This window comes from Colobus angolensis, unplaced genomic scaffold (genome assembly GCF_000951035.1).
Source record: "Colobus angolensis palliatus isolate OR3802 unplaced genomic scaffold, Cang.pa_1.0 Scaffold275, whole genome shotgun sequence".
NCBI lineage: Eukaryota > Metazoa > Chordata > Mammalia > Primates > Cercopithecidae > Colobus > Colobus angolensis.
In genome coordinates, this window is record NW_012115988.1 from 4,021,905 (window position 1) to 4,046,448 (window position 24,544).

A 24,544-nucleotide genomic window follows, 5' to 3' on the forward strand; every position below is an offset into this window, starting at 1 on the left:
ATCTCCTGACCTTGTGATCCGCCCGTCTCGGCCTCCCAAAGTGCTGGGATTACAGGCTTGAGCCACCGCGCCCGGCCGTGTGTTTTTCTTTTTTAATTGTGGCAAAAAACAAATACCATGTAATTTCTCATCTTAGTCATTTTTAACTGTGCAGTTTAGTACTATGTTTATATTGTTGTTGAACAGATGCCCAGAATTTTTTCCCCTTGTAAAATGGAAGTTCTACACCTATCAAACAGGTCTTAATTTTCCTCTCCCCTACCTGTTGGCAACCACCATTCTACTTTCTGTTTCTATGAGTTTAACTACTTTAGATACCCCATAAAAGTAGAATCAGACAGTGTCTATTTGTGACTGACTTATTTCATTTAACATAATGTGCTCATAATCTGTGTTGCAATATGTGACAAGATTTTGTTGTTTTTTTTTTGAGACGGAGTCTCGCTCTGTCATCCAGGCTGGAGTGCACTGGCGTGATCTCAGCTCGATGCAACCTCCACCTCCTGGGTTCCAGCGATTCTCCTCCCTCAGCCCCCTTAGTAGCTGTAACTACAGGCGTGTGCCACCACAGCTGGGACTACAGGCGTGTGCCACCACATCCAACTAATTTTTTGTATTTTTAGTAGAGACGGGGTTTCACTGTGTTAGCCAGGTGGTCTTGATCTCCTGACCTCATGATCTGCCCACCTTGGCCTCCCAAAGTGCTGGGATTACAGGCGTGAGCCACCGCACCCTACTGATTTTGTTCATTTTTAAGGCTAATATTCCATTGGGTTTATATGCCACATTTTCTTTTTCTTTCTATCTTTTTTAAAACATTTATCTCTATTTTTTATTTCAATAGGTTTTTGGGAACAGGTGATGTTTGGTTACACAAATAAGTTCTTTAGTGGTGATTTCTGAGATTTTGGTGCACCCATCACCCGAGCAGTGTACACGTTGTACTCAGTGTGTATATCACATTTTGTTTATGCATTTATCTCTGCCAGTGGACTTTTGGGTTACTTTTACCTCTTTGCTATTTTGAATAATAGCTGCAGTGAATATGGATATGCAGATATTCCCTTGAAATCTTGTTTTCCATTTTTTTGGATGTATGCCCCAAAACGGGATTATTGTATCATATGGTGATTCTAATTTTAAGTTTTTTCAGGAAGGTCTATATCATTTTCCATAACAGCTGCACCATTTTACGTTTCTAGACACAATGCACAAGGGTTCCAGTTTTTCTACATCCTTGCAACAGTTGTTATTTTCTGTTTTGTGTATTTTTTTTTAATAGTGGCCGTTCTAACTGGTGTGAGGTGATATCTCATTGTGATTTTGATTTGCATTTCTCTAATGATTAGTAATATTGAACATCTTTTCATGTGCTTGTTAACCACCTGTCTCTCATTTTTAGAGAAATGCCTATTTATATTCTTTGCCCATTTAAAAATCAGGTTATTTGCTTTTTTGTTTCTTAATTGTAGAATTTCTTTATATATTCTAACCCTTTATTAGAAATATTATTTGCAAATATTTTCTCCCATTCTGTAGGTTGCCTTTTCACTCTGTGAATTGTGGTATTTACACGGAAGTTTTACGTTTTGATGTAGTCCAGTTTATATTTACTTTTTTTTTTTTTTGCCTGTGATTTGGCGTCAGTATGCGAGAAATTGCCAGATTCAATGCCATGAAATTTTTCCTTTATGCCTCTTCTAAGAGTTTTATAGCTTTAGCTCTTAGTTTAGGTCTTTGATCCATTTTGAGTTAAATTTTGTATATAGCTAAGGTAATGGTACCATTTTATTGTTTTGCATATGGATATCCAGTTTTCCCACCACCATTTGTTGATAAGACTGTCCTTTTCCTGTTGAATTGTGTTGGCACCATTGTCAAAAATCATTTGACCTTACATGTGAAGGTTTATTTCTGGGCCCTCTGTTCCACTAGTCTATATGTCTGTCTTTATGCCAGTACCAGACAAGTTTTATTATTGTAGCCTTGTAATGTGTTTTGAAGCCAGCAGCTATCAAACTTTCATCTTTTGTTTTGGCTGTTTGGGGTCCCTTGAGATTCCGTATGAATTTTAGGATGCTTTTTTCTATTTCTACACACACACGCACACAAAATGCCATTGGGATTTCAATAGGGATTGCATTGAATCTGTAGATAAATTTGGGTAGTATTGACATCTTAACAGTAGTAAGCCTTTCAATTCAAAATCATGGGATATCTTCCATTTATTTGTGTTGTCTTTAATTTCTTTCAGCCATACTTTGTAGTGTTCAGAATACATGTCTTTTGCCTTTTTATTTTCTCTAAGTTTATTCTTGTCTTATTCTTTTTAATGCTAAAATTGTAAATGGGATTATTTTCTTAATTTCCTTTTTGGATTGTTCATTGTTAGTGTACTGAAATGCAACTGATTGTGGTGTGTTGATTTTGTATCCTACAACTTTGCTAAATTCATTTATTTTTACAGTTTTTTATGATGTGGAATCTATAAGGTTTGTCATATCTAAGATTATGTCATCTGTGAACAGAGATAATTTTACTTCTTCCTTTCCAATTTGGATGCCTTTTATTTCTTTTCTTGCCTAATTGTTCTGGCTAGGACTTCCAGTACTATGATGAATAGAAAAAAATAGAAATTTTTTTGTAGAATTTTTTTTTGTGTGTGAAAATGGGTACATCCCTGGACTTTTTATAGTACATGGTAGAATGTATGTACTATAAATAGAATATGACTTCAGAAATCCCCATTTTTCTTCCTAGTTAGAGTTTTTTCAGTGGAAAAGACTTTATTTTCATGTAGAGGCAGCTTTTTTATAAGGCCAGTTTGATATTAATGGCAATTTTTGGTTAACTGATATTCTGACATTGAAACGACTACGTTTGAGTTTTTAAGCATTATTGTATTTTCCTCTGGTCTGTACTTACATCACGTTCTTATTTCAGTAGCCTAAGTTCATGTCCTTAGAGGATTAGGTGGTACTATCTTGTTAACTTCCACTCCCCTCTCTTTTGTATATCAGTTACTCTTGAATTGCGAAAATATTTTGCAGCCTATTTTATCAGTTTGAATTTTATTTTAACCCAGCAATGTTTAGTCTGACCTCTCTGTGTTTAATTTTTCAACTTTAGTTTACTATGGAGCAGTTATTTTTATAGAACATTGTGGTCTTTTCACTTGACATATTCTTTTCGATTTTCACTTGACATATTCTTTTCAGTTATTCTTTTTGTACTTAGACTTAATGTTTATGCCAAAGCATTGGAACACAAGAGATAGGATATGGACAAAAAAGAATGGCAAAATGATGATAATTGTTGAAACTCAGTAATGGGTACAAGGGACCATTCTCTCTTCTTTCATGATATTTTTACAATAAAATGTTACACACACACACACACACACACACACACACACACACACACACACTCTTCCTGTTTAAAATAGCAGTTCTTTAGACTCGATATTTGCAGGCCAACCTTTATTTAAAAGTCACTGTTGATTGGGCAGGTTCGTACCTTTAATCTTAGCACTTTGGGAGGCTGAGACAAGCAGATTGTTTGAACCCAGGAGTTCTAGACCAGCCTAGGCAACAAAGTGAGACCTTGTCCCTACAAAAAATAAAAAAAATTAGCTAGGTGTGATGGTGCATGCCTGTGGTCCCAGCTACATTGGAGGCTGATGTGAGAGGAAGTTGAGCCTCGAGGCTTGAGCCTGGAAAGTTGAGACTACAACGAGCTGTGTTTGTGCCATTGCATTCCAGCCCGGGTGACAGAACGATACCCTGTGTCAAAATGTTTTTTAAAAAATCAATGTGGCAAATAGGATTTTTCTAGTAAATAATAAAATCTAATGGTAAGATGATAGAGTTTGATGATGCCCCAGATAAAAAATAGATTATCTTTCATATATTCTCTATACTTCAGTGATTTTTCCCCATCTTTTTATTTTAAAAAGTTTTAAATTAGAGAAACTTGAAAGAATAGTAAAATAAACACCCCTTACCCATAACCTAGATTTACCAGTTGTAAAACTTTTGCCATGTTTCTGTTATCTCCCTCTACAGATATCTTTACTAATTTTTTTGTCTACCTGTTTTATCAATTATTTATAAAAGGATATAAAACTATTTGACATAATTGTAGATTTTCAAATTTCAGTCATTTTTATTTTTGCTACATTTATATCAAACTCTGTTGTTATGTGCAGACACACTTAGGATGTATTGGGTGTATTAGTTTATTAGGGATGCTGTAACAACTTACCATAAATTTGGTGGCTTAAAACAACACAAATTTATTCTTTCACAAGTCTGGAGATTAGAAGTGTGAAATGAGTTTTAAGGGACTAAAATCAAAATGTCAGCAGAGCTGCTTCCTTCTGAAGGCAGGCTCTAAGATAGTTTTTTGTTTGTTTTTGTTTTGTTTTGTTTTGATTTGCTTTTTGGAGGTTGTCCACTTCCCTTGGTTCATGGCCCTGCATCATATCACCTTTTCTCCTCCTGCTTCCATTCTCCAGTGCCGCCTTCTGTCATCAGATCTCCCAATGCCTCATTTTATAAAATCACTTGTGATTTTATTAGGGCCTATCCAGGTAATCCAGGATAACCTCCCCATCTCAAGAACCATAGCATATCTGCACTGTTGCTTTTAGCATGTAAGATAGCATTTCACAAATTCTGAGGATTAGGATGTTGGATATCCTTAGAGTACATTAATCTGCCTAGCACAGATGGCAGCACTTCCCAAATTGTTCTATAGATTCAGTGCAGTCCCTATCAGAATCCAAGTTGGTGTTTGCTGCAGAAATTGTAAAATGATCCTAAAATTCATACTGGAATGCAAGCAACCCAGAATAGCTAAAACAAATTCTAAAAAGAATAGCCAAAATCAACTTGAGAAAGAACACAGCTGGAGGACTTACATGTACTGATTTTAAAACTTAGTACAGAGCTGCAGTAATTCATACAGTCTGGTAATGGCATAAAGATAGATATGTAGATCAGTGGAATAGAATTGAGAGTCCAGAAATAAACTCTGACATTTATAGTTAATTTTTAACAAGAATGTGAAGACAATGTAATTGGTAATGAATAGTCTTTTCAAAAAATTGTCCTGGGACAACTGGTATCTACATGCAAAAGAATGAATATATATCACTTCCTCAAACCATGCAAAAAAGCAACTAAAAATGTATCCTATACCTAAAGATCTAAAACCATACAATCTCTTAGAGAAAAACATGAGGAAATTATTGTGACCTTGGTTTCTGAGATTCAACAACAAAAGCACAAGTGACAAAAGGAAGTGAGATAAATTACACTTTATCAAAGTTTAAAACTTTTGCACATTAAAGGACACTATCAAGAAAGTGAAAAGACAATCCACAGAATCAGAAAAGATGTTTGTAAATCATGTATCTGACACAGGGTATTTGCATACAAAATATATAAAGAACCCTTACAACTCAAAAGAGATGAATAACCCAACTGTATTAGTCCATTTTCATGATGTTGATAAAGACGTACCCAAGAGTAAGCAATCTACAAAAGAAAGAGGTTTAATGGACTCACAGTTCCATGTGGCTAGGGAGGCCTCATAATCATGGTGAAAGGCATGTCTCACATGGCAGCAGATGAGAGAAGAGAACTTGTGCAGGGAAACTCCCCTTCATAAAACCATGAGATCTCATGAGACTTATTTTCTATCTATCACAGGAAAAACCCATCTCCATAATTCAGTTAACTCCCACCAGGTCCCTCTCACAACATGTGGGAATTTTGGGAGCTACAGTTCAAGATAAGATTTGGATAGGGACACAGCCAAACCATATCACCAACTGAAAACTGAGCAAAAGCCAGACACAGTCCTGCAGACCCTGCTACTTTGGAGGTTAAAACAGTAGGATTGCTTGAGCTCCTGGAGTTTGAGATCAGCCTGGGCAACATAGCAAGATCCCATCTCTTAAAAAAAAAAAAACAAAAAAAAAACTGGGCAAGGACTTGAATAGGCATTTCTCCAGAGAAGATGTGCAAATGGCCAATGAGCACATGAAAAGGTGGTCAGTATCATTAGTCATTAGGAAAATGCAAATCAAACCACAATGATATACCACTTTACACCCCCAAGAATGACTAAAATTAAAAAGACATATGGTAACATTCTACTCCCTCTAAGCTGTCAGATCCATATTATGCTACTCTTCAAGATGATATTTTATTTAGTTCCTTTGAAGGATGAAGTAAAATATGGTTGTTCCATAAAGATTCCCTATAGTAAGGGGCAGCTAAAATATTTTAGATTAAGTTTTAAGTGGTACTCTTAGTAATATTCTGTTACTTATTATCTTTCATTGTACAATAGGTTTGTCACACACTCATTCTTGGCTTTTTTTAACAGCAGACTGACAGGAAACGCTCATGTGGAATTGACATGGTGACCTCCATTTTATTTAGCAAAATATCTGATGCCCATGCTTCAAGCCAATATAGTTTTTGTTCTACCTTCCTAACTCCTCTTTATAAGCATATTCATTCATTATGAAAATTGTATTTAGTAGTTCAAGAGCTCTTAAGCTAAGAAAATATGAGAACTTGCTGGTAATATGCCAGCGAATGTTGTGTAGAAGATTAAAGAGCTTATCCTGCAGCTGCTCTGCATTGTGGAACCTTCATTGACTTCGATTCTCAGTTAACTCATTTGGTCTATAGCTTCAGGCCTAAATTAGGGGTTCACTGAAGATAGAAAAAAATGAATATAACAGAGAGAAGACGTTTTAGTTTCCTAGGGCTACTGCAGCACATTACTACAAACTGAGTGCCTTAAAACAACAGAATTATTCTTACACAGTTCTGGAGGCTAGAAGTTTGAAGTAAAGCTGTTAACAGGGCCATACTCTCCCTGAAGGCTCTAGGGGAGGAATCCTTCTTTGCCTCCTGTAGCTTTTGGTGACTGTGGCAGTTCTTGTTGTTCCTTGACTTATAAATGTGTCATTCCAATCTCTGCCTCTGTCTTCACATGGCCTTCTCCTAGGTCCCCGTGTCTTTACATGGCATTCTCCTCTCTGTGGCTGTGTCCAAATGTTCCTTATAAGATGTCTTGTAAGGGCACCAGGTTAACTTTATTTTAACTAGGATAGTAGCAGGAGGCAGACAAATCCTTAGCAGACAGGGGCAGGTCCCCGGTAAAACTCCACCTTCAAACCAAAGACAATTTAAAGCCTGAAAGCCAAGCTACGAGTCTTGGATTCTTGGATAAATCCATGTACTGGATTGAGAACCTCTCTTCCTGTTTGGTGTGCTTTCCTCTGATTGATCCCTACCCTTCACTTGTTTTACATATACCTACACTTTCCTAATTGGATTTTTATACTGTCGAGCCCACCTTTGAGTGGTGCCTTTGTTTTAGTCTTTTTTGCATACTCACAAACCAGTCAGCATGCACTTCCCATTCTGAGCCCGTAAAAGCTTCGGACCCAGCCACACTCAAGGAGAGACACCCGACTTCGAGTGGGGGACCACCCTCACATCCCCTCTGTGCTGAGAGCTGTCCTGTTGCTTAGTAACACTCTTCTCTACCCTTCTCACCCCTTGATGGTCAGTGTAATCTCATTCTTCTTGGATGCAGGACAAGAACTTGGGAACTGCTGAACCTGGGTATGAGCTGTAACATGGGTGGGCTGGGGCAGTCCCAGCCCAGCCACAGGCTGAGCTGGTGCACAAGCAAGGCACAGCCTAGTGGACTGAGTGGGCAGGGTGTCTCCTGCGGCAGGCCTGGGGCCGAGTGAGGCTTCAGTGGAGGCGTCACCAGCTAGAGGTGGTCCAGCTGGCAAAAGTCACCGAGAAAAATCCAGTGTCAACTGTATTACACCTGGGAAAACCCTGTTTCCAAGTAAAGTCACATTTATAGGTACTGATGGTTAAGACTTCAGTACATCTTTTTTTGCATAGTACAATTCAATCCATAACAGAAGAGTATATTTTTGTCCTAAAATGTATTTAACTCTCAAGTTGTGAAATAATTTGTGTGTGCAGTGTTTTCACAGGGAGCTAACATGAAGGGAATTTAGTGAAGAACAGTGAATAAGAGAAGAAATTATCAAGTTTGGGCCATGTAAATTTTGACGTATAGGAAAAGCCAAATCTCAGCTGCTAATCTCTAGTCACCTCTCTTGAAGTCCATGGTAATTTGGAACCCTCCATTATTTTCCTTACCTCATGACCTCCTCTCCTTAACTGGACTCCAGTATGGTCTGTCTATATAGGCTTACTTTTGGAGAGAGGTCAATAAAGTGTTTGTGATCAGATAGATGAACAAGACCAGAGGAACTGATTTTTGTGGCCAGGTTTGTCAGATTGCTCTTCACTGCTGTCGTGCAAACCTCGAAACCTGTATATCGAATAGTAGTCAGAGATTACTTGGATGTTTTTCTGGGGCTGCAACCACTGTGAGTTTCTTTAGGTACTTCATCTTTCTCCAGAACTCCAATTCCTTACTGGAGTTAGGGTTCCTAATTGAGATCATCTGAATCTACTATACCTAATTTAAGTAGAAAAGATCTATTATAAGATTTTAGAATGTATAAAGAGAACAAAGTTTTACAGGTCCAGAGAATCAAACTTTGATCTTAATGCCCCAGACAGTTGAAACACACAGCTACACTATGGGGCCATTCTAGCAACAACACTGCAATGGGCAGAATGTTTATGTCTCCCCCAAATTCATATGTTGAAATCCTAACCTCCCTATTGTGATGATATTAGGAGGAAGGGCTTTTGAGAAGTTATTAATTCATGATGATGGTGCCCTTATGAATGCTGTTAGTATCCTTGAAAAAGGGATCCCAGAGAGCCCTCTTGCCCTCTTCTGCCATGTGAGGATACAGGCCTACAGCCTAGAAGAGAGCCCTTACCAGAAGCTGACCACGTTGGTACCCTGATGTTGAACTTCCAGCTTCTAGAATTGTGAGAAATAAGTTTCAGTTGTTTGTAAGCCACCCAGTTTATGGTACCTTGTTATAGCAGCCTGAACTAAGACAAAAACCATTTGCGTCACTTTCCAAATCCTGCCTTAGTAATTACGAACTTGGGCAAGTTAATTAACTGCTGTGTGCCTCAGTTTGATCACCTGTAAAGTGGAGCAGATAAATGTATTAAATGAGTTGTATTAAATGAGTAATATACAGGCTCTTATAACAGTGTCTGGACACATAGGTTCTGTAGTGCTTGAGCTGCTCTAACAAAGTACCACAAACTGGGTGGCTTAAATAACAGAAATGTGTTGTCTTACAATTCTGGAGGCTAAAGTCCAAAGTCAGGATGTCAGTAAGTTTGCTTCCTTGTGAGGTCCATAAGGGAGAAGTTGTTCCATGCCTCTTCCCTAGCTTCTGGTTTGCTGACAGTCTTGGGAGTTCTTTGGCTTGTGGAAACTTTACCCCCGTCTCTGCCCTTGTCTTCACATGGCATTCTCCATGTGTGGGTATTGTTGTCCAACTTTCCTCCTTTTATAATATAAGGATGCTAGTCATGCTGAATTAGGGGCAACAACCCTATGTTTAAATAAAGGCATATTTTGAGGTACTGGGAATTAGGGCTTCAACATATGAATTTTAGGGAGACACAGTTCAACACATAACACATAGTAAGCATTATATGAATGTTTATTATTATTGTTACTTCTGTTGACTTACTGTGTTATCACCCCATGTAGTTCTTCTAACCTTTTACATCAGTGTATTGCATTTGTAATGTGTGGATTAGAGAGTAGATATTCTGAGTTAACTTTAAGCCCTTAAAATTTGCACACCTTAGTAATTACCATTAATAATCTTCATGTTGTTTCTTGATAGTAAGGACTCTTCTGACTATGGATATGTGACTCTCATAATACCTATATAATATTTCTTGTTTCTTTTTTAGTAAAATTCAGATATAGAATAAAAAATTTGTCTAGAAGTTGTTATGGTATCATGTATGTGAAGATTCTGTGGTCATCAATTTTTATATAGTGGGAACTCTTCATAGGAGAGTAAGATATAAATAGATGTGTATCTTCTTCATCTTTTTTTTTTGAGACAGAGTCTCACCCCTGTATTATTTCTTGTAAGTGCTTTATACTATTTTAATAAGATCCCTTGTTGACCTGATTTTTAAAGGAGTAAACAAAGGGCTTCATTGGGTTTATATGGATTTTATTTCTTTTAGTATTGCATCTAGACCAGTATGAAGTAGTCACTGTGTTTTTCTAAGTGTGTTCCATGGGCTTTAGTCTTACTGGATCTTTTGAAAAATCTGAAGGGAAAAAAGTGGGGGATGGATGGTATCCTGTGGATAAATAGATGTGGGAAATGTTACATATTATATTCTTCTTTCGGGTGTTCATTGTGCACAGTAATGGTTTTGAGGAGTGCTATGGTAAAGTACCTACTTAATTTTGTGTTTACCCTAGGATTCCCTTAAGTTGTAACACCTATTGATACATTGCAAAGTCAGTGTCCACTATGTTTTTAATTTTTTGGAGTGCCTGGACCTGAGTGAAGCAGACCCTCTAGTATCCATAATTAAGAATTATGTGATCATTTTTAGCTCTTTGGGAACAAAACACTTTAATGTACATAAGGGTATTATTCAGGATTTGGGATAGGGGACAGACTAGTTTATAATTCTGTTTTCTGGTCTGTCAGAAAAGGCATAATGTAAATGTAGGATTGATATCTGTTTCCATCTTTATACAGTGCTTAGCATATAGGCATTTAATGGCTGTTTGAAACAGAAAATCCTTTTTGATGTCTTTCATAAGTATAGTGAAGAGGGAAAATGCTTTTTTCAGGAGTTGAATAAGCCCCATAGCTCTGTTTGATGTTTTTCTTTTTTTCAAAAAACAAACAAACAACGGTTTTGTTGAGGTATAATTGGTATCAATAACCTGCACTTGTTTAAAGTATATAACTTTATACATTTTTATTTATTTATAGGCCTAAGAAAGCATCAACATAATCAAGATAATAAACATATTTATCACTCCCAAAAGTTTCCATGTGAAACCTCCCTTCCACCCTTCTCTGAAAACCCTTCCACTCCCCAGGGAACCACTAACCTACATTTTTTATTTATTTATTTTTTATTTGGAGACAGAGTCTCACTCTGTTGCCCAGGCTGGAGTGCAGTGACATGATCTTAGCTCACTGCAACCTCAGTCTCCCGGATTCAAGTGATTCTCACGTCTCAGCCTCCCGAGTAGCTGGTACTACAGGCACGCACCACCACACCCAGCTAATTTTTTGTATTTAAGTAGAGACGGGGTTTCATGATGTTGCCTAGGCTGGTCTCAAACTCGTGAGCTCAGGCAGTCCGCCAGCCTCAGCCTCCAGAAGTGTCAGCATTACGGGCGTGAGCCACCACACTCAGTCTCACTAACCTACATTCTGCCTTGCATTTTCTAGAAATGTTTTGCTATCTGTGTCATCTGTTCATTGTTTCTCGCATTCTTTTCATTATTTTTAAGTTTTACCTCATTTGTTGACTTGTTAGCTATAAACTCTTAGTTTGTTGTTATAGGGTTCATAGTAAACATCTCTAAATTATCAGTGTATATCTCCCTTGCGTTCCCAGAAGAAATTCCTCATAGTCATGGCATATTATTCTTTCCATGTGTTGCAAGATTCTGTTTACTAATATTTTCTTTGTATTTTTGCATTTCTGCTCCTGAGGAGATTATTTTGTAGGTTTTTAATTTTTTTTATTTATTTTTTGTAACATCTTTGGTTTTTGTATTACGGTAATCAGATTTTCTAGTGTTTTGAAGATTTTCGTGTATATCTCTTGAGAGAATGTTCTGTAGCATTCTTTTTTTCCCTGGTTTTGGGAAGTGTTCCCTCTCTTATTGTATGGAATTGATTTCTTTTTTTCAGTGATAATGAAAACATCTGGGCCTGTAGATTTCTTATTCAGAACATTTTAAACTACAAATTCAGTTCCCTTAATGTTATAGATCGACTCAGATAATCTTGTATTAGCTCTGGTTGTTTTGCTAAGTTGTTCAACTATTCATCGTTTTCCACTATGATACGCCTATGAGGTCCATAGTGATATCCTCTTTTTAATTCCTGTTACTGATACACTTGATTCTTCATCACATCCCTGCCTAATTAAGAAATTCAGACTAAATTCTGTCTTTTACAAAAGCAAATATCAAAATATAAAACTGTGGTTTATAGAGGGTTATCTAGAAGACTTATGAACAGTAATCTGGAGAGGAAAGATGCCTTTTTTTGGTCCATTCAACAAATTTTGTATCTTTGAAATTAAAATAAATTGTATTGCAAAGATTAAGACTTATCACAACAACCACATTTGAACTGTTTCTGAAGCATCAATCTTCTTGGCTACAATCATTATCAGATATTCTACAAAGAACATAGCTACTAGAGAATACTGAGATAAATAACAAATTTAAATTAAGACAAAACAAAACAAACAACCATCAAATAACACCGAACAACATGAATGTTGTATGGTTATAAGGGTTATAATATTGACAGAAGTAATTTATCCAATCAAAAATGAGATTTGGGCTTTCCACATACTGAATAATGTTCCAGAAGTCAAAGAGAATAATGTTCCAGAAGTCACTTAAATCTAAGGTAGTCCAGTTTTTAAAAAATTGCTTTAAAGATATATCCACACACAGACACATGAACATACACAGAGTCATGGCTTTTTTTTTTTTTTTTTAAAGTTTCATTAAAGAAACCTTAGAGAACACAGAAATTAGAGAAGAAAAGATCGTCAAAAACTCCAAGGACAACTACATATACATTTGATTTTCAGTTCATTATTCTAGATGCAAATAGTGTTTTATTTTTATTTATTTGTATTTTTAGTTTTGTTTCACTTTGTCTGAAATGGAGTCTTGCTCTGGTCACCCCAGGCTGAAGTACAGTGGCACAATCTCAGCTCACTGCAACCTCTGCTCCAGAGTTCAAGCATTTCTGCTGCCTCAGCCTCCTGAGTAGCTCGGATTACAGGTGCATGCCACCATGTCTGGCTAATTTTTGTAGTTTTAGTAGTAGAGACAGGGTTTCACCATGTTGGCCTCAAGAAATAATATGTAAACAAATAACTTAAAAATCAACAAACTGGGAAAAATAGCAAATATGATAGGCAAACAGTGAATATTATTATATAATTAGTAATTTGTTTTCCTCCTTTTCCTCTTTGTTGGTGTTACTAGGAGATTACAAATTTTATTGATGTTTTCAAAGAGTCAACTTTTGGTTTGATTTTTCTCTCTTTTCCTGTTTTCAATTTCATTGATTTCTTCTTCTTTATTCTGTTCTAACTTTGGATTTATTTTACCTTTTTTCTAGTTTTTTGAGACAGGAGTTTGTGTTATTGATTTGAGACCTTTTCCTAATAACAAATTTTTTTCTTCTAAAAACACACTTAATATTATTAAATTCCTTCTGAACTGCTGGGTTGGTTGCATCTTACAGATTTTGATTTTGTATTTTCATTTTCACTCAATTCAAAATTAAAATTTCTCAGAGATCCTTTGTGATCCCTTGATTGTTTAAAAATGTACTAATTTTCAAGATTTAGAAAATTTCCTAATTTGATTCCATTATGATCAAAGAACAATTTTTTTTTTTTTTCCAGATGGAGTTTCCTTCTGTCTCCTAGTCTGGAGTGCAGTGGCACAATCTCAGCTCACTGCGACCTTCCCATCCCCCGCCCTCTGGTTCAAGCGATTCTCCTGCTTCCGCTTCATCCGCCACTACGTGTGGCTTATTTTTTGTATTTTTGTAGAGATGGGGTTTCACCACGTTGGCCAGTCTGGTCTTGAACTCCTGACCTCAAGTGATTGGCCTACCTTGGCCTCCCAAAGTGCTGGGATTACAGGCATGAGCCACTGTGCCTGGCCAAAGAACATACTTTGTATTATTTCAGTTCTTTTACATTTATAAAGTTTACTTTGTGACCCAGAACATGGTCTGTATTGGATAATGTTCTATGTGTAGTTGAACAGAATTTGTATTCTGTTTTTGCTTGGTGGAGTGCTCTGTAGATGTCAATTAGACCCTTAGTTTATGGTGGTGGTCATTGTTTATATATCCCTGCTGATTTTACGTAAACTAGGACATCTAAGGAGAGATATTGACAGTTATTTCTAGCTAGGTACTGATTGGAAGGTAGGCATTAAATAAAGGACCTGAAATGTCTTTCTGTTGACGATGCGGGGATGAAGTTTCATTTAAATTCATGTTTCTAAGCTATAATGTCATATCAACAGTACCACAGTTAGAAAGTCAGGAAAAAAGGAAAAATGGTGCCCAGAGGAACAGATAGACAATGTATTTTCTTTCCATTGGCTCTGAGCAATTTTTTGTGGTAGCAAAAACAGACACAGAGTGATACTTAGGAAAGGAAAACTAATTCTCATTTTTTATAGTAAGATATTTTCCTTCCCCCTTTTGTGAGAGACACAAAAAAGAAGTAAGACTTTTGATTCTAAATTTCCATGAAACTTTGAAGAGCAAGAAAGATGAACATGCCCTGAGAAGTGCTTTAGACTTGAAATATAAAGATTCAGCTAAAGGGGTTTACTTAAGCCTGAGGCTATTCTGTGCATAGTTTATGTGATGGTATCAATTAATACTAGTTAGAAAAATACAAAGTTTAGGCTGGGCGCGGTGGCTCACGTCTCTAATCCCAGCACTTTGGGATGCTGAGACAGGCGGATCACGAGGTCAGGAGATCGAGACCATCCTGACTAACATAGTGAAACCCCATCTCTACTAAAAATACCAAAAAATTAGGCAGGTGTGTTTGCACACACCTGTAGTCCCAGCTACTTGGGAGGCTGAGGCAGAAGAATCGCTTGAACCTGGAAGGCGGAGGTTGCAGTGAGCCAAGATTGCGCCACTGCACTCCAGCCTGAGCGACAGAGCAAGACTCCGTCTCAAAAAAAAACAAATTTTAACCTGTGTTTGTTTTCTGTAATACTTGAACTCCTTGAGATGATCTCTACATGTTCTTCTGGGTCCTCTTTCTCCCTATCCCCATCAAAAGAATAATATCCTATTATGAAAGTAATAACTAATAATAACTTACATGTTGTTTATGGTTTACAAAACGTGCTTCATGCATATTGTCTTACTTGATCCGCATAACCCTACTTGGTTAGCAACATAGGTTTTTTAATCTTCACTGTTTGAGTCTCAGAAAAGTTTAGTGATTTTTCTCAGGTGATAGAATTGAACATAATTAAAGCACAGGTGTTCTCATTTCTAGTTCTGTATCTTTTTGGTCTCTGAAAAGATGTACCTGTTTTCTGTAAAATTTTTGTAAGAAATAACTCTTAATTAAAATGCATTTTTACATATTTTGAAGATGTTTCAGTGAATATTTACTATTTCATTTTATGGAAAGATTAATTTCAAAGATTATTAAAAAGGTTTAATAGGTTTTCAAATATAGACTTATGGTTATCCTGTTATATGAACTTGTTATTTAATAGCCTTTGGTTATCTTCCCATTTAAAACTATAAACTCTTGGTCAGGCACAGTGGCTCATACCTGTAATCCCAGCACTTTGGGAGTCCGAGGCGGACGGATCACGTGAGGTCAGGAGTTCGAGACTAGCCATGGTCAACAAGGTGAAACCCCGTCTCTACAAAAAATACAAAAATTAGCTGGCCATGGTGGTAGATGCCTGTAATCCCAGCTCCTCGGGAGGCTGAGACAGGAGAATCGCTTGAACCTGGGAGGTGGAGATTGCAGTGAGCTGTGAAACCCTGTCTCTACTAAAAATACAACAATTAGCTGGACATGGTGGCATGCATCTGTAATCCCAGCTACTCAGGAGGCTGAGGCAGCAGAATCACTTGAACCCTGGAGGCGGAGGTTGCAGTGAGCAGAGATTGTGCCACTGTACTCCAGCCTGGAGTGACCAGAGGAAGACTCCATTTCAGACAAAACAAAACAAAACAAAGCAAGACTAAAAATACAAATATAAAAATAAAACACTATTTGCATCTAGAATAATGAACTGAAAATCAAATGTATATGTAGTTGTCCTTGGAATTTTGGATGACTTTTTCTCTAACTTCTGTGTTCTCTAAGGTTTCTTTAATGGAACTTTAAAAAAAAAAGAAAAAAGCCATGACTCTGTGTATGTTTATGTGTCTGTGTGTGGATGTATCTTTAAAGCAATTTTTAAAAAACTGGACTACCTTAGATTTAAGTGACTTCTGGAACATTATTCAGTATGTGGAAAGCCCAGATCTCATTTTTGATTGGATAAATTACTTCTGTATTATAACCCTACAACATTCACGTTGTTTGGTGTTATTTAATGGTTGTTTGTGTTGTTTTGTCTTAATTTAAATTTGTTATTTATCTCAGTATTCTCTAGTAGCTATGTTCTTTGTAGAATATCTGATAATGATTGTAGCCAAGAAGATTGATGCTTCAGAAACAGTTCAAATGTGGTTGTTGTGATAAATCTTAATCTTTGCAATATAATGTATTTTAATTTCAAAGATACAAAATTTGTTGAACGGATCAGAAAAAAGCTTCTTTCTAGATTGCTGTTCATAAGTCTTCTAGATAACCCTCTATAAACCACAGTTTTATATTTTGATACTTGCTTTTGTAAAAGACAGACTTTAGTCTGAATTTCTTAATCAGGCAGGGATGTGATGAAGAATCAAGTGTGTGGAGCTTTTTAGATAATTTTATGATTGTGTTCTGAGAATGGCCTCAAATAATATGTAAACAAATAACTTAAAAATCAACAAACTGGGAAAATACTCATAGCAAATATTATAGGCAAACAGGGAATATTATCATATAATTAATATAAAGTTTTTTAAGACAAAAAGGGATCAAAAATTATATAGAAATTCTCAAGAGGAAATATAGTTAGTAAACAGTATTCAGCTTCATAACTTAAAAAATCAGATTAGACTATCAATAAGAACATATTTCTTATAGAAGCATATATAATATTCAAAAACAGTGGTAATATCCAGTGCTATCTGTGGTTCAATTATACCCATAGATTATTGGAAAAAGCATATAAAGTAGTATAACCATTTTGAAAAGTAGTTTGATAATTTGTATCAAGAAGCTAAAGTGTTACTTTGATCCAGTAATTGTCTTTGATTCTCTCCCAAGAAAATAATTCTGGATATTGAAAATCTTTATAAGGATGTTTAAAATAGTCATTTGTGATAACAAATATTCCATCTTGAACTGAAGGTTAAGTAAATTTTGGTCATTAGTTTGATGAAATATTGGGAGCTGTCAAAAATTGATATTTTTATAAGGACTGTTTTAGGGTAGGTAAATGTATGTAACATTAAGTTAATAAAGGAGACATTGTAACTAAGTATAACTACAAATAATAAGAGCAAAACAATTCATGGGTAAAATTTTAAAAGGATGGATTTAAAAAGAATATGGTAGACATTTACTTTTAAGCTCAATCAAGGTTTTAAGTATTTTAGAAACATCTGAAGGTTGCTTCTGAGACATATATTTGTATGGTGCTCTTTATAAAGTTGGTGTGTGGGAGGGAGCCACTTTTGTTGGTGACTGTAGCCAGCTGCCCAGACCCTGTACATCAGTTTTTCCTTTCTCTGCACTTTCTCACATAAATATCCAGGAGGAGGATATATGCTGTTGTTCTGTTACTTGAGAATTTGGAGATTCATGAATTTGTGAGATACTGCTGTGCAAATTCCAGTGCTCCACTGGCCAGTGATTGCCTCTGTGTTATGGGGTTATATAATTTCCCCTCTTTCTAACATTTCTCTGACTTCTAAAATGTCTTTAATGAACATGGTATTATCTTAAAAGCTTTTATCCAGTTACCAGTTAATAATCTTTGCATTAAACTCTTCTCCCTGAGGTAATATATTCTGCTCTTCCTATAATGTCCCATCTGCTGTTAATCCCATCCAGACATTATACATTTTAACTGACTTGTCTTACTTTATTATCCATGTCTATTTGACATGGTCAGTCTATTGTGATGGGGGAACATATGAAATACACTTACAGTAAATGTTGTGAAGTCCTTGTCTAAAAGTGTTGTACTCTGTGCCATTGGTTCATACTTAGAATTTAATGGGAAAATATACAAATGCAAAAACACATTTTTAACATATAGAAGTTATAATACTGCCCATTAAATTTAAGAATTAGTGTATTAAAGTAACATAGTATCTGCTACTTTTGCTAATTTTTCCAAATGTTGTTAATATTTCTGTGTATCCCAAATAATATATCATTTAGTCTTATACTTCTCAGTATGAATTACCTGTTGCTGTGTTTTCTAGAACTTGTTCTTGTTCCTTAACATCGTGTTATTGAGATTCATTGTTATTGATATTTATACTATATGTATATACCTGTCATTTGTTTACTTTTACTCCTCTATAGTAGTACTTTGGATGAATATATTACACATTTTTTTTCTTTTTTTGATGGTTATTTGGGTTTTCAGATTTGTTTTTAAAAGTGCTACTATGAACATTCTTGTACATGTCTTCTGATACACATGTATAAAAACATCTCTGTGGTATGTGCCTAGGAATGGAATATTTTGATCATGGGGGATACATATATGAAACCTTATCAGATAGTCCCATATTGTTTTCCAAACTGGGTTTTACTAACTTACAATGTTGCTATTTATATATACACACATATATACATACGTGTGTGTATATGTATACATACACATATATACATTTGTGCACATGTACATATATCCCTATGTATGTGTGTTACTGTTGCAATGAACACGGTAATAAATGCCTTCCTGCTCAAATATATTCACCTTTTTCTTCTTTTTAAAAATTATTATTTATTCCCAGAAGCAGACTCACTGATTTAGAGGATGTGATTTTTTTTTTTTTTCTAGTAGGCTAGCCACCTTATTTTAATTTTTGGTATTATTTTTCTTAACTTCTGTTTACTTTTTAAAATTTAGTTTTATTTATTATGAAAGTTATACATGTGTAATATGCTCACATAGCTCTATAAGGTTTTTTAAAAATGGCAATGCTCTGTGCTCTTCCTGGCCTCATTTACTCTTTCTCAGAGGCAAACTTTTCAGTCTTTTTCAGCTAATTATTTTAGTATTTGCCTCCATATCTGTAAATAATGTGCTTATATTTATAGTTTTTAATTTTTAACTTCTTTGACTCCCCATTATGGAGCGTGAAGATTTACCCTCCTCATTTCTTTCAACTTCCAGCACCAACCCAATTTCATACGTGCTTTCCTCATTCATCTGGTTTCTTCTAAATAAATAATTTAGTGGTAACATTATTGTGAAACATAAGTGCATAGCTGAATTCTTAGCAAACTATAGTTGTACTTCTTTTTGTTTTCTTTTAAACAAAGGAGGAGACTAGTAAAAGAAGGGACAGTGGGCTAGGCGCGGTGGCTCACGCCTGTAATCCCAGCACTTTGGGAGGCCGAGGCGGGTGGATCACGAGGTCAGGAGATCAAGACCATCCTGGCCAAAATGGTGAAACCCCATCTCTAGTAAAATACAAAAAATTAGCCAGGCATGGTGGCGCGCACTTGTAGTCCCAGCTACCCGGGAGGCTGAGGCAGGGGAATCACTTTGAACCCAGGGGGCAGAGGTTGCAGTTTGCTGAGATTGTGCCACTGTATTCCAGCCTGGCAACAGAGCAAGACTGAGTCTCAAAAAAAAAAAAAAGAAAGAAAAAGAAGGGACAGTGAGGATTTTGGTATCAGTAAAGACATTTTCTGTTGCAAAATAGGAGAACATGTTAGTCCATGTGAAGCCAGAGGTTCATGAATGGAAGGACAACTATAATAAACTGGAATATACCAAAATGTTTATTCTGATAGCCATGTGTACTATTGACTAGAATATTGAAAGCCTAGTGAAATGACTGATGTGCTTGAACTCCCTTTTATCTAATCTAGTAGATTAAATTTTTCTCATGTTAAGTACACCAAGAGATGATTAATATCATTTCTTTTCCACTAAAAGCACTAGTCTCATAGTTTTCTCCTAAGGAGATGATAAATACATTAAATTCAAATAGATCAATTTCATTTCCTGCTACATTGTTGTGGTATATGAAGGGATCCAACAGGTATTTGTATTAAGTGGCTAGGAAGTTAATTTTAGCTGTGCACTCCACATTTATTAAGGTTTAATTGTCATGATGTGAGTAATGCTGCTGTATTTCAAAGTTTGGCATTATATATATATTTTAAAATTTACATATTTTTAAAAGTTAAACTAGTTATTTAATACTTTCTTTGTTCTAACCTGGGCAAATTTTATGAAGTGTTATATCTGTTATGATTTTTACATTTTTACCCTTTCAGTGAGCAAATTGGAAGAATATTGGAGGAATACTCACTCTTTGAATATAAGCTCTTTTCTTTCAAGGCTCTTCGGATTGGCCTGGGATTATCTACTGAAAAGACTGTGTCAGAAAGACCAGGATTTAAATTCTGCTTTACCAGTTATTAGCCAAGTGAATTTGTTCAGATTACTTAAATTCTTTGGGTTTTAGTATCTCCATCTAGGTATGATGATATTTCTAGCAAGATTGTTTAAATTACAAGTAACAGAGGCATTAAAGTAATATATACCTTGTATCTAGCTTAATGTATTATACATGCTACATTTTTTTAAATGCTGGTCATTGTTATTAGAATCATCATCATCATTTTGTTCTTGGCTCCAGTCTTTAGATGTGCTTGACAAAGAGCAGACGTATAAAAACTTGTACCACTGATAGTGATTGTATGCATCAGATAAATGGGAGAGGAAAATTTAGTATCATAATCCCTCTGTTCTTCTGTGGTGAGGGGCAGACACTGGGGGTTGTTACAACATTTCTCTTCTTTTTTTTTTTTTCTCTGTTGCTACATGTCTCTTACTGAAAAGCAGGTTTGTGGAATAGTTAGTAACTAAAATAATATAGACTTTTCTCCCTCCGAGCTGTTAGAGCCCTTTGCACTGCAGATCTAGCAGGTTGTTTGGTTACTTCTTAAGGTGAGTGATTGTAAATGTGGTTTGGATAACTGGGGAGGTGGGAGCTGGTGGTGGTTATACAGTGTGATGAAGGCCTCTTTTTTGCTTTTAAAAATACTGGGGCCCAGCTACTCAAGAGGTCAAGATGGGAGGATCACTTGAGGCCGGGAGTTTGAGACCAGTCTGAACAACATAGTGAGACCCTGTCTCTTAAAAAAAAAAAAAGAAAATAGTTGGACGTGATGCCAGGTACTGGTAGTACCAGCTACTTGGGAGGCTAAGGTGGGAGGACTGCTAGAGCCCAGGAGCTTGAGACTATAGTGAAATATAATCACATGTGTGGCAGTCCACTACACTCCAGCCTGGCCAGTGTATTGAGACTCCTTCATCTCTTAAAAACAACAACAACAGCAGCAAAAAAAACTGTAGTTGCATCTTGAGAATTTTCTGAAAATATGAGAATATTTATTTACTTTAAAATACTAAATTTGACACTTTTAAATGTGATCTCTTGACATTTCCTTAAACTTGTAATAATCATCGTTTCTATTCTTGTCTTACCAAATCTGTCTTATTTGGAGCATTTAACTCCAGCATAAATTACTTATTAAATAGAAAATATTTGGGAAGCTGTATTTTTTAAAATATGGATTTTGAAAGGCAACCCTGTTTAATAGCCTTTTTTTTGAGAAGTTATATGTATTTTAATACCTTGATATTTATTCAGTATTGAAATATTTGAATGTGTGTGTTTTTGTTTTAAACAGATTATCTTTCTCAAGGAATAGATCTTTCTGGAATAGAAGTGATAGAAAATGACCTACTTTTTATTGCAAGAGCCCGACTTGAAGTGGAAAATCAAGCTAAGCGCCTACTAGAGCAGGGTTTGGAGACTCAGGTAATAAAAATAAGACTTTTTAAATGTGAAAAATGTGTCATAATACAGGTGAACATTTGACTTTGAGTTCAAAAAAGTAATGTATGTCTTCATTTTATCACTGAGAAAGTATGTCTACGATTTAAATCAGAGAATAGGTCATAGTTAAGGGAAATTTTAATATATGTTCAGTATATTTAATTTAAAAATAGACCTAATGTTTCTAATGTATAATGTATATAACATGAAATGTATTTTTTATGATGTGCATATATAGATAGATAGATAGCTGACCATGCCTGCTTTATCTAAAGCGTGGTTCCTCATTTAAGCCTTTCAACAACCCAGTAAGATCGGTATTATTGTTAATTTTATTTTACAGTTGAAGGAACAGAAGTTAAATAAGTTGTTGCAAATCACATAGCTAGTAAATTAGTTTGGATTCAAATTTTAATCACTCTAGTCCCAGAACTTTTCAATCTTAATCATTATGCCATAATTTTAAAAATTTTTGACTTGACATTTCTCCTAAGGTATCATTTTCCTGATGCTTAATTTTCTGAATTAGAAGAAATTAAAAGGTATTGATGTATTATTAGATTCAACAACTTAGGATTAGATCTTAAATCTACCCTTGTATTATACCCAGGTATTTTCTCCATTCGTATTGGGCTCCAAAATAATTATTAATACTTAGATTTTTTTCATATATTCTAAACCAGGAATTTCATTTTGTGCATTTATATTGGGCAGAAATAATGTTATTAATGTGCTGTTCTTTAAGTCTTCCCCAAAGATAATTAATATTCTAACTTCTAACATTAGAGATTACTTTTAGTTGTTTGGTCAATTATGTTTTAACTCTAGGTCTCTGTATAAGGATGGAACTCTTACACTGTTTAAAAACAAATAGAGTATTTCTCTACATTAAATAAGAGAAGATATCTTGTTTTAGATCCTCAAAAGAGAAGGAAAAGATAACTCTATTAATCAAACATTTTGCCCTGAATTTCAAAACAAGAAAGGGCAGTTGCCTTCCTAAAGAAGTGGCCTCTGGGTTTGACTTTGTAGCCCTCCATCCTATATGAATTATGCCTTTTTTTTTGGATTTTATACAGGGGATTTATTTTCTATAACATATTGTCCTCTTCCTCATATGGTTGCTTTTATCTCCTAATCCTTTTGTGTCTGCCATCTCTAGGACTTCAGCAGTACTGTTTTCTCTCCATTCTAAATCCCATCATCGTGGATGTTACCAATACCTATGGAGATGGTTATTCTCATACATTGGGCTCACAGTAGTTTGACATCTACTAGTCCAAACTTGAGTCTAGTGCCCTTCCCTTCCATCCTATTTCAGTATCTTTCCCTCCTTATTAACGTTGAATATTGTCATTAGCATTTGGTCTAAGTCTCCAGTGTCTCTTCCTTTGACTGTAGATTCCTATTTTTTCTGCCCTCCCACTCCCTTGTTCCCGTTATAACTCATAATTCTTTTATTAACCTAAAACATCAATCTCTTGGCCAGGCACAGTGGCTCACATCTGTAATCCCAGCACTTTGGGAGGCCGAGGCAGGCAGATCACCTAAGGTTGGGAGTTCGAGACCAGCCTAACCAACATGGAGAAACCCCATCTCTACTAAAAATACAAAATTAGCCAGGCGTTGTGGTGCACTCCTGTAATCCCAGCTACTCGGGAGGCTGAGGCAGGAAAATTGCTTAAATCTGGGAGCCAGAGGTTGTGGTGAGCCGAGATCTTGCCATTGCCCTCCAGCCTGCGCAACAAGAGCAAAACTCCATCTCAAAAACAAAACGGAACAAAACAAAACCATCAGTCTGTTAAGTCATCTATAGCATAAATGCCTTTACTACTCAATGGTTTTCTACTCTGTCAACCTCATATCTGTCCCCTTCTCTGACTCTACTTATTTTTTTATATTAAGTTGATCAAAGATGTGTCTCTTCAACTATTCACCTAACTAATGATTCTCAAACTTCACCATGCATCAGAACTGAAGGGAGGACTGGTTAAACACAGACAGCTGAGCCCAATACCCAGAATTTCTGCTTCAGTAGATCTGGTACCAAGAACCATTGCTCTTGATGATACCCTCAAATTCTCTCACCTTTGCCTTTCTACTACTCCTGCACAGCAAAATGCCATCTGTGGACCATGCAACATTTATCCCTATTTTACTTCTATGCCTAGGCTTGTCATTGCTCTTAAAAACAAAAACAAAACAAAACAGACAACTGTAAGACTGATGTAACCAAAATTTATGATTCTGAGATGCAGCTGGGTTTCAATTACTCTTTTTTTGTAGGTTATTACATCTTTATTGTTTTAATTTTTTATTATACTTTAAGTTCTAGGATACATGTGGACAACGTGCAGGTTTGTTACATATGTATATATGTGTCATGTTGGTGTGCTGTGCCCATTAACTGGTCATTTACATTAGGTATATCTCCTAATGCTATCCCTTCCCGCTCCCCCCACCCCACGACAGGCCCCAGTGTGTGATGTTCCCCTTCCTGTGTCCAAGTGTTCTCATTGTTCAATTCCCACCTATGAGTGAGAACATGTGGTGTTTGGTTTTCTGTTCTTGTGATAGTTTGCTGAGAATGATGGT

At 35.9% G+C, this 24,544-nt stretch overlaps 1 protein-coding gene across 2 annotated transcripts in view; it reads left to right on the forward strand.

Moving 5' to 3' along the window:
- The window catches only part of COG5 (component of oligomeric golgi complex 5), a 380,460-nt gene that overhangs the window by 134,243 nt on the left and 221,673 nt on the right, over positions 1-24,544 (forward strand). For both annotated transcript variants that reach the window (XM_011948213.1, XM_011948214.1), the window contains exon 7: positions 21,801-21,931. In XM_011948213.1, coding sequence (XP_011803603.1) covers positions 21,801-21,931 — 131 coding nt within the window. The remainder of the gene's footprint in view (positions 1-21,800; positions 21,932-24,544) is intronic.